General features: G+C 37.9%; 1 protein-coding gene across 5 annotated transcripts; it reads right to left on the bottom strand.

Annotated features, from left to right (window-relative positions):
* Positions 1 to 1,019: 1,019 nt before the first annotated feature.
* Positions 1,020 to 13,343, bottom strand: LOC123023747 (centrosomal protein of 44 kDa-like). Of its 5 annotated transcripts, none has more exons than XM_044430739.1 (11): positions 13,170 to 13,343; positions 11,786 to 11,902; positions 10,607 to 10,754; positions 9,062 to 9,208; positions 8,341 to 8,448; positions 7,063 to 7,203; positions 6,169 to 6,378; positions 4,662 to 4,737; positions 2,108 to 2,232; positions 1,852 to 1,889; positions 1,020 to 1,214 (listed from the first exon to the last, which is right to left on the bottom strand). In XM_044430739.1, exons 2-11 carry the CDS (start codon positions 11,872 to 11,874, stop codon positions 1,166 to 1,168), a joined length of 1,131 nt encoding a protein of 376 aa, XP_044286674.1. In that variant the 5' UTR covers positions 11,875 to 11,902; positions 13,170 to 13,343; the 3' UTR covers positions 1,020 to 1,165. The 5 variants fall into 5 exon arrangements, with proteins under 5 accessions (XP_044286674.1, XP_044286670.1, XP_044286672.1 ...); XM_044430735.1 differs by lacking the exon at positions 13,170 to 13,343 and adding an exon at positions 12,537 to 13,145; XM_044430737.1 differs by lacking the exon at positions 13,170 to 13,343 and adding an exon at positions 12,714 to 13,145.
* Between the last annotated feature and the right edge of the window lie 31 nt (positions 13,344 to 13,374).

Here is a 13,374-nt window from a genome sequence, read left to right as displayed (position 1 = left end):
GAAAATGAACAGTTTATAAAGTTAAATGGAAGTCTACTGCTAAAGAATTTAGACATTTTTCTTTCAAGAAAATATTAGACACATTATTAAACAGCTTTTTAAAATGTTGTGTATAGCTTAGCATATATAGTTAACATAGCTCTTTTGAGCTTTGGCAAAAGCTAAATATGAGCAAGTAACTCATGTTTTACAACAAAAAGAAAGGTTGCTTTCTTATTGTCTGCAACCCTCACCATTAAAATCCTTTGAGTCATACACTGTTGTTAATAGTCACTCAAAAAACCTCACATGAAGTGATGGACATTTAATGCCTCCTGCTTGAAAAGTTCTCTGTGCAAAAGATAAGTATGAAGCAATTTAGAGATCTAAATACCTCTTCCTCTCTCCCAACTCGTATTTTTCACCCAAGTGCATCATATCTATGGCTGTTTTACATAAGCATTTGTCTCCAAAGAGTCATTTTATATGGCTTCAAATCATAAAAGCATTGTGTATCTTTGCATACTGACTGGACAGCCTCCATCTGTGCTGCTGGTCTTAAAATGTGTCAGGGAATGCAACACTAAAATGTTCAACACATTTTCCAGTCAAAGTCTGTAGACTTACTTATACATTTTAATGGTTTGAATCAGAATGGCCTTCACTTTGTCAGTTTCAATAGAAACTACAATGTGTTGGTACTTGTGACTAAGCATGAAATTGTGTATTTTTGAAGCCTTAAAAAGTACACACAATATATGTACTAGGGTTTTCATTAAACTTATACAGTTTCACAGATGGCAGGATGGTATGTATGCAATTCTCTTGGGTGCAATATGCAAGTCCCAGCTGGAGTGTTTCCAACAGGATGTATAGCATGGTCCTTGAGCTTACCCTTTAAAAACATATTACTTAACCCAGTGCCAGCAAATGTTGATACAAAAATAGAGTGCAAGAACAACTTCACACGTCCATATAGAGGTTACTCACACAGAAAATAGTTAAATCCAGTTCAGTAAAAATTACAGCAACTACAAAGATATAACAAAATATTTATTTTCATAAAATGAATAGCTTTAAATAATTTCATTAAGGAAGAAATCACAAAAGGAGTCAAATAGCTCTAAAAGTTTTACAGACACACATAATTGCTTTCAGGTATCAGGCCGTGCAGGGCAGAATACTCTTAAGAGGTGTTACTTGAGGTCTTCAACAACTCTGAGGTTTCTTCAATCCTGAGAATATCATACAACTAGGCTAGTTAAACAGGGCAAATTAAATTGGCTTCTTACGGAATAGTTTTATTAAATAAGCAGCCACTGGATTTTTCAATTATATTAAAGAGTCAATAAGCTTCAACAGAAAAAAGGAAATATGGTAACAGAAACAAAATGCTGATGTGTAAAGCATTAAAAAAACACTAATTTTTCAAAGAAAAAACCCAAAATGAATTGCATTAGATTCAAGAAATGCAGTATCAAGGAGGAGACACCACTGCTACAAAATATCAAACTATCATAATGTAGAATTCAAGAGTAATTGTTTGAAGGAAAATATATGATCTCCTCCAGTAAAATGTTACTAAAAAAATTCATCTCTAATAAATAAAATTAACACTATAATTTCTAGAAAAAACCCACTAAACTCACCTAATGTTGTGATTTGATGGAAATAAAAATAATGACTCATCCCACAAACACAAAACTGTAGCTGGATTTATTATCCAATATAGACTTTAGGAAATGTCACACCTGCCACAAAACCTTTGAAGTTTTGGAAAATGCATGTAGTTTCTCTATATGTTTTGAACCCAAACAATTCCCTACCGGGAAATAAATTTGTCTAGCCCTTTTCTTTTACTCTATTACTTACATTTTGCTTATTCTTTCCATCCTTTGTATTGCTGTCTCCTGCAATTTAAAAGCAAAAGATCACGTGCATTCTTCAAAGACCACATTGTTCAAAGTTTAACTATATACAGACACACCATTTTTTCCACAGTTAATTCACCAAAAGTGCTTTTCAATAAATTTTTACTGTTACCCACCAGCCCCCAAAGCAACAACGCAAACAAATACATTTAATTCTGCCAAAGAAAATTAGCTAGTATTTGTCAGTTTCAACTTACTTTTGAAACCTCTGACAGAACAGGATTATTAACGACAGTGGCTTTGGGAGATGGGTCTGCAGATAATAGTGAATCGTACCCAGACGACTGATGTAGACTCTCTGGCAGCTCGACCTTCTCTTTCTCTGTGAAGAAGCATTCATTTTAAAGATCACCTTTGCCTTTTTGCTCTCACACACCTTGATTTACAGAACATAAATCAAGAGAAGTTTAGAGAAAAGAACTAGTAAAACTCCCAAGATATTTCTCTCACACTATTGCAGAGTGGTACAACATAATTACAATATAAAAACAACCTACTAAGTTTAGGCAAGAATGTCACAATTTCTGTTGCAATTAGTAACAATGCCACCTGATACAAATATCATTATTCAAAACTAATTACTGCCTGTATAACGTCTTCCTAAGACCTTTTCCTAGTTATCTTGCAGAACAGTTTAAAATTCAACACAAAAGACAGCATGAATGGTATCATACATTTGACTTATGCTGTTATGATACTGGGAGGGATGATACATTTTCCTCCTGGTGGGCATCTTTTTCTCATGAAGTTATATTTTTTTTAAAAATAGTCATCAGTCATTTATTTATTTTGGATATTTTTATACTGTTCATTAGCTGAATAGCTCTCTGAAATCGTTTACAATAAAAGTAAACCTGAACCTCCTGACACACCCTAGCCTGTCCAGCTGACAGACAAGTTTCTGAAGCTGGGTAACTTTGGGCCAGTGACACTCAGCTTAACCTACCTCACAGAGCAGATATTGTGAAAGGGAAAAAGAAACCACCTTGGTTTCCTTGCAAGAGGGAAAAAGGGCAGGCTTTAAATGTAATATAATGATGACAATGATTCTGGTGCCAAGGAACTCTCCCTTTAGCCAGGGGAGCTGGGGGGAAAATAGAAAGGTGATTTGGACTTTCTCTCCCAAATGCCAGAAACAGAGAGCTCACCAAAGTCCTTAAAACATCTTAAAACATAAGCAGCAGCCTTATAACCATCCAGTCTTTCATGTGGGGAAGAGTTCAGTGAGAATTCCCTTTTATAGCAGAACCAGATGTCCAAATATAAAAAGAAATGTATTTAGTAAAAAAAAATCCAGGGAAGGTAACAATCACACACATACACAGAATGCCAAATAAAATCAAAGAGTCAGTATAACCAGTCACATTACTTATTTGAGCAGAATCTTGGATCTCAATGCCTATGTTGAGTTTATTGCAGAGAGAATGAGAGAAAATGAATCAGAAGAAGTCTTTGGCTTTTTGCTAAACAGTAAATAGAAAAACTCTGGAAAAACTGAGGGGGTATCTGTTCAGTAAATGTCAGCCTTTTGCAGGGACTGATGGTGACTCTTATCCAAGAATACAATAGTTTTGATTTCTTACTCAGTGGTCTAGCCAGCAACTCAGAAAGCTATATAGTAGCTGAACCCATCCTTCCTAACAACTGTGACATCTAAAAGTCCAAAGAGGTTGGCCTATTAAGGCTTTGTTCACATTTTGGAGGACAAACAAGTGAGATAAGACTAAACAAAACTATTCAGGTTGTACAGCAGGTTGTCAACTGGACAGTATTCTAGTGGGCACTGTGGATCTGTATGAGAAATAGGATCTTGTCATACAAGCCCTTTTGTATTAGGAAGACCACAGCGTTATTGTAATGAGTTCCTACTGATGAATAAAAATGCTACGTAGAGTTCTCATAAAGAACCCAGCAAATGACAATTTTCCACAGTGAGAATACTGATATGATGTAGAAGGTATTACTTCAAGGTGGATCTGGAAGCCAACAGACAGCAAGTGTAGCAAATCATATAATAAATTTCAACTTGCATAGATGAGGAAGTAAATTATTACTAGCCAATGTTTTAGAGAAGATGAAAGATGTCTGACTTTGTTATTCTCTTCAATTCTAAGCAGTGCAAGAGAAAAGGGTTAAAAGGGTTTCCTGCTGAGATTCGAAAACTGAAAGTTGTGATGTTTATCTTCTTGAAATGATACGCATCACAGATCAGAAAAGAAGGGACAAAGGCTATATTGTGGTCTTCCACAGGTGTACACTTGTAAGGGATTGTAATCCTTGCTTCAAAGAACAGTAGGTACTGCCCATGGACATTGACCAAGCAAGGCTGCAAAATGCTGCTTCTCATTTGACAGATGTCAAATGGCAAGCTGTCAATTGAAAATGCCAGGAAAAGATCTTTGTTTCTGAAAGGGAGTAGCAAGTATATTACCCCCATTGTAGCAAGAACCTCTAGTTCTGAAGTGTGGAGCTGATCATTTCCACTGTCCTCTACTTTTTCCACCCTTTCCAAAGACTCTAGGTGCTTAAGAAAAACTATAGCACGCCCACTTATGGGGGCATGGAATTTTGTCAAGTGTCAAAAGAAAGTGTTTCTTTTACAACAAGCTTTTTCACAGCATTTAGCAGGATTTTTTGACAAGAAAATATACAGATTTCAGTTTGACAAGAAAATATACAGATTTCACATTTAAACTTAGAACATCACAGCAAAGTTCCAAAAGTATGCTGGGCAATATATCAAACACTCACCAAGAGAAACTGGAGTTACATTTCTACTAGAGGTATTTTCTTCATTCATGTTACTAAACTCAGTAGAGAAGTCATCCTGAAATTATAGGACATTTTGTCATTTATAAGAGAATTCTTCAAAAAGAGTTAGGTTCTCCAAGATTTAGTTAGCTAACTGTTTTGATATTTTTTAATCAGTGAAATATGTCACAATACATTCCTGTAACAAAATATTCCAGAATAGGCACTTTTCAAACATAACCTATCAAAGAAAATGCAATGGCTTCTTTCCTCCTGGTCTCCTCCAAACAGCTTACCACAATTTTCAAATTAGATGAACAATGGTTATCGCTAACCTACAAACTATGAGTAATGTGAAGCAAATTGAACAAATGCTTTTTTGCAGATCACATTCTGTCTAAAAAAACTGTATTCCAATAGCAGTGACAGCCAGTTATTAGCTATTTCTCTCTCAACTTTAAAAAGAACCAAAATCATGTGGCTTGATCCAGAGGTACCCATCCGCTAGCAGAAGACCTCTTTCTGCAGAAAGGCTTTTTCTGACCCATTGTAACACTGCAAGAACAGAGATCTCAAATCCAGAGATGGATTGATACTGCATACAGCAGCACAATGACGACACAAATGCTTGAACAATTCATGGAACAACATCACAGCCAGAAGTTCTCCTGTTAGCAATTCCCTGGAGTTATGTTAATAAGGCTACAGAAGCTGTCATGCAGAGGTTCTGCAATCGGCCAACAGAGCTTCCTTGAGTAATTCCAAGGGGCAAGGCTTGGCTTCTAAGCTTCTACCCTATATGAATCTCTGCTTATTTTTGATCTCTTATCAGACACAACAGCAGGGATAAAGATGGCTCAGGGCTTGGATTGCACTGGGAAGAAAAGACAGTATCCCACATCCCAGTTAAGAGGCTCTGAATGGTATATGCCACCCCATAGTGCATGCCATGCAAACACTCTACTGGCATCAGGAGGAATAACACCAGCTGAGTCCCTGTTTCTGTCCTAAGAGAAGCACAGAAATCTATCCTTCTCACAACACTGATTTTCGGTTCTGCCCCTGTAGTTTAAAAGAACTGCTAGAAACCAGAAACTAATATGCATTCATAACAATACACATACATTTCATCGTTCAGGTCAACTACTAAAGTTACAGAAGAAAATGTCAAGGAAGAAAGAAAACCCATGTTTGTTCTAAGTAATCCTGCATAGAAAACATGGCAAGTACCTACATGCAGTAACAATCTTTTTCATTAAAATGCATTAGCAACAAATGTACATATAATAACACTTATATTTCTTGTATTTTCCACAGGCTTGTCATAGAGGTTATACAGAACAATTATAAAGTTTTATGCTTAAGTAGTAATGAGTTTTGGAAAAACAGCACTGTTATTTTTCAGTAAAAACCATTACAATGCACAATATGTATATTGATCATTTTGTACCACTTGGAATATGAAATTTGTTACATAACTGTTAAACATAGAAGTGTGAAACATTACCTTTCTAGACTGAAGTAGCAGCTGTGTTTCAAGGAGCAAGACCCTGCTCAGTAGATTATTCCAGTCCTTCTCATCCATAACAATCTTCCCCTGCAATTTCTCTTCCAAAGCATGTAACTTATCTTCCACCCAGTTCAGTTTCTTAAATTTATCCTGCAGTTCAGCAAGTTGGCTCTTCATTTCTTCTATTTCACTACTATCCTCCAAAGCCTGCAAATAGGATTACTTCATTCATCTAAGACATAGCACATTGTTTTAGATAACCTTTGCTCCTTAGCCCCCTTTGGTGCTAAATCAAGTGAGGGAAGCAAGGGGCAAGGCCAGAGGTGAGGTCCCATTTCCTCCATGGAGGGACCAATGACACCATTAATATAACTGTTTACCAGCTACCTGCTTATGCCTTTCCATCATGCAGTGCATTTATCAATCTTTTCTAAAGTTCGTAGGAGAGTTTTTGACAGCACCATTTAACTTTAAGTTTAATCTAAACCTGGATTCAAATCCCATTCAGTCATGGGATCAACCAAGAAATTACGGGAAGCTATTGTCTAGCAACATATTCCTATAAATATCTACTCTGAAGAGAGGAACTGTAATGACACAAGGGGGAAGAAAAACTGTGATTCCCTGATAACTTTTCACAGGGGAAATTCCCGGTAAGTGCAGTTCTACTCGTAAGAACTCTAGATCTAATCCACTTCACATTTTTTATAGTCTACTATCTATAGACATTAACTTTTACATTGTAACAGTTATACACAAGCTATTTCACCTAAAATTTTGCTCAACCAAGCACTATTAAGTGTACATTTACCTCCTTGTGCCACAAAAAAGCCAATACTTTTCAATGTCATTTCAACAGGAAGTAGCTAAAGAAGGTTAAAATAGCTTTACCCGTTCATGTACACTGTCCAAAACACTAGTGCCACTGTCCAAAACATCAACACCACAGAGAACTTCATCCTCCTCTTCCTCCAATGCTTCTTCAGGGATCTTTGCATTCAATAAACTTTTATGACGTTCTACTTGTGCTTTCTTTGCATGTAAAATATATCCAAAGCAAAAGCAAAGAGTCCATTAAGAAAATCATGAAGTTTAAGCAAAACTATAATCATGTGAACAGGGTCAGTCTGCCAGAACTATCGTATAGACACTGTGACACCCATACACCTGAAACTTGAAATGCATACTGATTGGACCCTGAAGTTGTTCAGCTCAGGTCTATTTACCTTTTACAACACATTAATTGCAAATAGTTTAGTGTGTTTGAAACTTGCAATACTATCTTCAGTCACTAGGTGGCAGAATTTCCTAAGTAGTGCATAACTTAAGCTTCATTAGGAATTAGGTAGGACTCAGACTCATGGATTCCATTCTGTCATCCCCTCACTCCTACCAAGTTACTGATGTGGAATCAAGCCAACACATGTAAAATTCTTTTTAAACAATTAGTTGTAATCTGGATTATTTTCTTTTAAAAACCAGAGAATTTTGTAAGCATTTCTGTCCTTTCCTGTGCAAGTTGTAGAGGCCCAAATATGAAATTAACTGTCAGAAAATTCAAAGGCCAAGGCAGAGCATGCATGTGCTGTGATAGGATATATTCATATTTCTCATGTTAAATGCTACAAGAACTACTCCTCAAATATAATTTGTGCACATCACAAATTTTACTAGAGATATGCAGTCCTCAGTGCAAAGTTTGCACAAAAATTTAAAGTAAATTCATTTAAGCAGAAAGCATGCTCCCTGCTTTAAGTTGCTGCATCAGAAATGTTTCAGAAGTTGATCAAGCTTCAGCAGAATGGGTTTTCCAGTTTCCACACATTCCTAGTCTTAATACACATGAAGTATGAGAGACAGAACAGCACAGATATCACCCTCTCTTATGAATGGACTTGCATAGACACCTGTCAGGAGCTATAGGGGTGTGTCATAGCAGAGAACAGCAGATTTTATTTATTTAATTTTATTAAAACATTTTTATGCCGCCCCATTCGCCGAAGCCTCGGGGCGGCTTACAACAATAAGAATAACAGATGTTTCTGACCTCATATTGAGCACAATGTGTTCAGCTCTGATAGCTGTGTAACTTTGCTTGAATCACCTCATATCAAATTTAGGACTATCCTGGTTTGTTTGCAAGTTTAAAATAATGTTAAATGCTCCTACCTGCTGAAAATCCACAGTACAGATAGTTGAAGGATCTAGAAGGTTAGAAGAATTTACTTGTGGTTGTGTTTTAACAGAAGGTATTCTCTTTCGTGTTTGGAATTTCACCTATGAAACATGTAATAATCTTATCCCATTGTTAGCAATGCCAACATGCATACACAGCATGGATTAAGTTCTAATAAGGCATCTTGGTGAAATAAAATTTAGGGCTCCCAAAGTGAAAGGTAAATGCACTGCGTAGCATCCAGTTGTAAAACAGCAACTGTTATCAGTATTAATTCACTTTCCCTCTCTCACCTTTAGCCTGAAAAGCATTGAGGATGCTCTTAAAGCTGGTTATTTGAAGTGCAAGAGACAAAGAACAAGTTCAGCTGGGTGAGTGGAAGTATGCTTTTACAATGCTGGCTCTGACATACACAGTTCATCCTTTAAAGAATGCATTTTGTGAACTTTAGCACATTTACAAAAACCCAAGATTCTAACTAAAATGAGCCAAAACATAGCCATCTATAATAACTTTATTTCAGTAACTTAAGTCTTGAGAGGGAGGAAATTGTACATTTATATTAATCAAGAATAAAAGAAAAAAATCCAACCAAATCTCAGTCTACTTCAATAAGTTGCCTTGAGAGCATAGCTAATAGCTGACATGTTAGTACAACAGTAAATTATTAAAAATGTACAGGCAGGAACACAGATAGCTAACAATTTTCAGTACCTTATTCATGTTACTTAATTCTTTATGCTTTTTATAGACTGAACTAATAATATCACAAACAATCTGCATTTTTCTCTCTGCAAAGCCATATTGGAGGAACTGTTGTTTTGATACAACTGGCTTATACTGGAAGTGATCACGGAGAACCTGCAAGTAATAGAGAAAAAGGAATTAGCCTTTAATCAGTAAAATTGTGCATTTTAACTAGCCTAACAGTTATTAGGAACTGGGATTATATTTCTCCCACTCCTATAGATTCTTACCTTAATCAGCAGTTGAAGCCTTAATTAAAGCATCTTCCATTCAAAAATATTAAGAAATGAAGGTACAGTATAATAGGTTTATTTATGGAACCAGTTGTTTATATTATTTACCTGAAATAGTGTGCCTAAGAGTTAATTATTTAAGAAAATAATTAGATTTGGAGAAAGATTTAGAAGCTTTAAAGGGGAATTAATAAACTGTATAGGTTTTTTTTCTTAATTTGGTTTATGTTACAGGTGTCGATGGATTTCACAGTTGATAGATTATGCACTTTGTTTTATTGCAAGACGACATGTAAACCACTTATAACAAGCAGGAACGCAGTTAAAAAAACAGCAAGTTCCAAGCCTCTTCATGACTTTTTTCCCTCCCAATCCTGCCTCTCACAGCTCATGGTTATGGAGTAACACAGAGCAGTTTGCAGTGCTGAGTTATTTGAAGTACTGTAGCAGCCCAGGACCAAGCTGGCAAGCCACCAGAAGCCTTTTCAACTCTGGAGCTAGGAAGGGGGTTCTTTGGCTGCCATGTTCCAAGGCATACGAAACACATCCAAACAAGTTTGGATCCTTTCCAGGTCCAAACCTGGGCAGAGGAATTTTCCTGATCTCACAGAGAAAACATCTGGTTTACATTAAACAAAGCACAGTGTGGCTTAATTTGCACACGGGGGTTATAGTGTTGTGATAGGCACCATTTCTGCATGACATCTGCAGCGGCTTGCCATGGCTTGTCAGGCTGTGCATACCCAGGTGGTACTGCTTGTTTGAGGGTTAGACAACCCCCAAATAACCCATGGCTTATTTTAGGGCTCCCTGAGGCTTATCTAATCATCAAACAGCATCTGCAGCCTGGGTTCACACAAGAAGCCATGGCAAGCCAGGCACCTAGCATGACAAAACAGCCCCTGTGGGTAAATTAACTCATGGTAGGTTGCATGTCATGTGAACCAATCAGTATGAATTTAGTGGGAAAAGTAAGGGCAGGGTTTTTTGTTTTTGTTTTGTTTTTTTGGCTGTCAAGGCAAGCCTTAAACCCACATGTGCATAGATATACATACTCCACTTTCCACTTAATATATCTTAACAGCTAAGGTGTTGCCTCTAAAGGCATCATGACATAATACATGCCAATCTGTTACAGTCATGGAAGAACAGTGCACTATGAATGAAGTGGCAGTTTTTATATATGCTTGTGATATCCAAGATGTCACAGCAGTTTTATCCTTTTCATCACTACAAGAAAACATCAGTGTTACATCAGGATACTAAAAACTTTAAATACCTTATAAACAGCATCAATAAAACGTAGGTCATTCTTTGCTATTAGTTCCACACCTGATTCTACCAGAAGTTCAGTAATATGTGGTGAAAAAGATGTGAAGCAGTAACTGATGATAGGCAAGAATACAGATGGATCACCCTTTGCTAGTCTGTAATACAGAAAGAAACTAGATAATAAATTATAGAAAAGTCAAGCTTCTTAGATCCTACCATACTAGCAGAAGTGTATGATAGAAATAGACTATCCATAAATTCAGAGCTGACAGGTTTTATACTGAAATTTAAAGGGTACTTTAGGTTTCTGAAGTACAACCCAATCATTTTCTTGACAACTGCAACCACCCTCGTATGAGATAAATACTAGTCATAACTGTTACTGTTCTCCATTAAAAAGACCCAGGAAATAGAATAAAGGTTCTATTTAGTCAGGTACCTCCTAAATAAATACTTGGCTTTACATTCCAGTTCAAGTGACACATTCAGCATAGAGGCAAACTACAGACATAACAGCATAATACAGGCTTCTACTATTGCTTCCAAAGAGGGAAAGCATTTAGGATACTTTTGTTTTTCACTGATTGTGGCTATTTTTTTTTTTTTAACTGAGTGACTGAAGGGTGATATTCCATGTAACATTCCCTAAATCACAAATATATAGAAACTTTACCTGCTGTTGTTAAAAGTTCATTACAATATTTAAAACTTAATTTGTATCACAGTAACAGTTTAATTTTGTTCAATTCATTTTTATAATCAGCTGTGGTATCTGCCCTACTAAACCCTGTTGGATCAGAATTAAAGCCAAATAGTACAGCATTCTATTCCTAAAGTGGCCAGATTTCTACAGCAATCCCACAAGCAGGATATGAACACCACTACACCATCCTACTGATGTTTCCCAGCAACTAGTACTGCAATGCATATGTTCTTAAATATAGAATATAATATATAACCATCAAGTTATGATGGCTATATTAATAAGCACATTATTTTTTTCACGAATTTGTTCTAACCACCTTTTAAAATCATCCAAGTTGGTGGTCATTTTGTGGCAGGAAATTCTATAGTCTGACTCTTATCAGAAGTTCCCACAGTGTTCTATTAGAAAAGCTCTAAGTACCTTTGCCATCAAATCATGTAAACAATGGCAGTTTTAAAACAAATATATGTCTCTACTTACCCAGTATAGTCCACATCTTTGGGATAATTTAAAAGCCGAAGTCCTTGCTCGATCTTACGCAAGTTTCCCTTTAAGTCTCCTGTAGCCATGTTATAATTCTTTTTTCAATAATATAGGCTAGAAACAATAAAAGCTTTATTTTAAAAATCAGATGTATGTTTTAGTTGGAAGTGGTATTCTTATTTGCATTACACACTTAGTTCAAGGAAACTGAGTTGATTAGGGCTGAGTTGTAATACTCAGTGGGCTTATTTTCCAAGTTAGTTAATATTAAGTTAACAGTGCAATCTATTGCTTTTCTATCTTGCATTCAGGAGGACTGTATTTCAGATTAAAGGTATTTTTAGCATTGTGAAAACCAAATCAACTGTCTCAAAACTGGCAAGCTTTGACCCCAGAAACACACTACAGTCCTGCACACCTGAGAGCAAATCCCAATGATCTCAGTGAAATTTACTTTCAGAAGGCATGCACAAGATTGGGCAGTGATGGTTACAATCCTATGCATACTCAGACCATTCATTTCAGTGGGTATTACTTTTGAGGAGACACAGACAGTACTAGACTGGAAGAAATGTACAACTTGGTACTAATTTCCACTCTACTCAGCAGCTTCTATTTCAGAAGCAGACATATATACAAGCCACGGGATGCATGCCCCCTCTCACGTGGGCATTTGGCACGATGCAGTGATGATTCGCTGTTCACGTACTTACGGAGAACCAGTCGCATATATTTTGACCCCACTCACCCGAAAGCGCTAACTCCTTCCTATCTTGCATACAAGAGGGATACATTTTCCGCTCCAGAATATCAGGGGCGCTAGGGCCTGGCAATCCAAACACCTGACAATCAATTGAACCGTAGGCAAAAGGAGAGCAACACGGCGCCACCACACTGCCCATTATTGAAACAACGTTTGACCTACCGCCAGACATGCGACTGGCGGGGGGACAGGGGGCTGACACGACCCGATTGCCTAAGAGAAGGGAGGAGGAGGAGGAGCGCGATGTCGCGTCATGGCCATCCCTGCAGCCCCCCGCACATTCTGATGAGGAGGGCTCCCTTCTCCCTCCCCAAAGCTACCTCCCCTCCTCCTCCTCCTCGGCGAGTAATTAACGACCTCGAACACAACTACGAGGTCCTGGCCCTGAACTCTGTGCCTTCTGCTCCTGGGATGCCTCAGCCTGACCTATCGAGACATTCAGTAGCACAACTCCGACGGGCTCCGGGGTGGCTTCGCCTGAGGGCGCCTCAAGGAGCGGGGAGGCCGGAAGTGCTGCAGCGAGCTCGCGCCCCTTCCCAGCTCGCGCTTCTGGTAGCGCCCCCCACCCCGTTTCCCTTTAGCGGGCATTTGAGCGCTCCCGCGGGAAATCCCAGCCACCTTGCGTTTCGCCCCGTGCAGATTCCACACTGGTCAGCGCCGGGCGGCAAACGCCCACTTCTTTCGTCCGAAGGGCCCCGCAATCGCAGCGCTCTCTTCTGCGGATGGCTTATCGCCACTCATTCCCAAAAACGGGGGCAAAATCAAGACCGTTAAAGCAGTTGGAGCCGGTAATGAATCTGCCAATGCGAATCCATCGGTCACT

This window comes from Varanus komodoensis, unplaced genomic scaffold, assembly GCF_004798865.1.
Source record: "Varanus komodoensis strain SLA01 unplaced genomic scaffold, ASM479886v1 scaffold21, whole genome shotgun sequence".
Classification (NCBI taxonomy): Eukaryota; Metazoa; Chordata; class Lepidosauria; order Squamata; family Varanidae; genus Varanus; species Varanus komodoensis.
The sequence above is the reverse complement of the archived record's forward strand: the minus strand, read 5'-3'. Positions and strand labels throughout refer to the sequence as shown.

Bases quoted from the DNA above. Each gene is read 5' to 3' on its own strand.
- LOC123023747 (XM_044430739.1), bottom strand. From the start codon at position 11,874: ATGGCTACAGGAGACTTAAAGGGAAACTTGCGTAAGATCGAGCAAGGA. The intron at 8,449-9,061 runs GTACTGAAAATT...CATGTTTCATAG, and splicing joins AATTAAGTAACATGAATAAG to GTGAAATTCCAAACACGAAA. The intron at 1,215-1,851 runs GTAAGTAATAGA...TGATATTCTCAG, and splicing joins ATGGAAAGAATAAGCAAAAT to GATTGAAGAAACCTCAGAGT.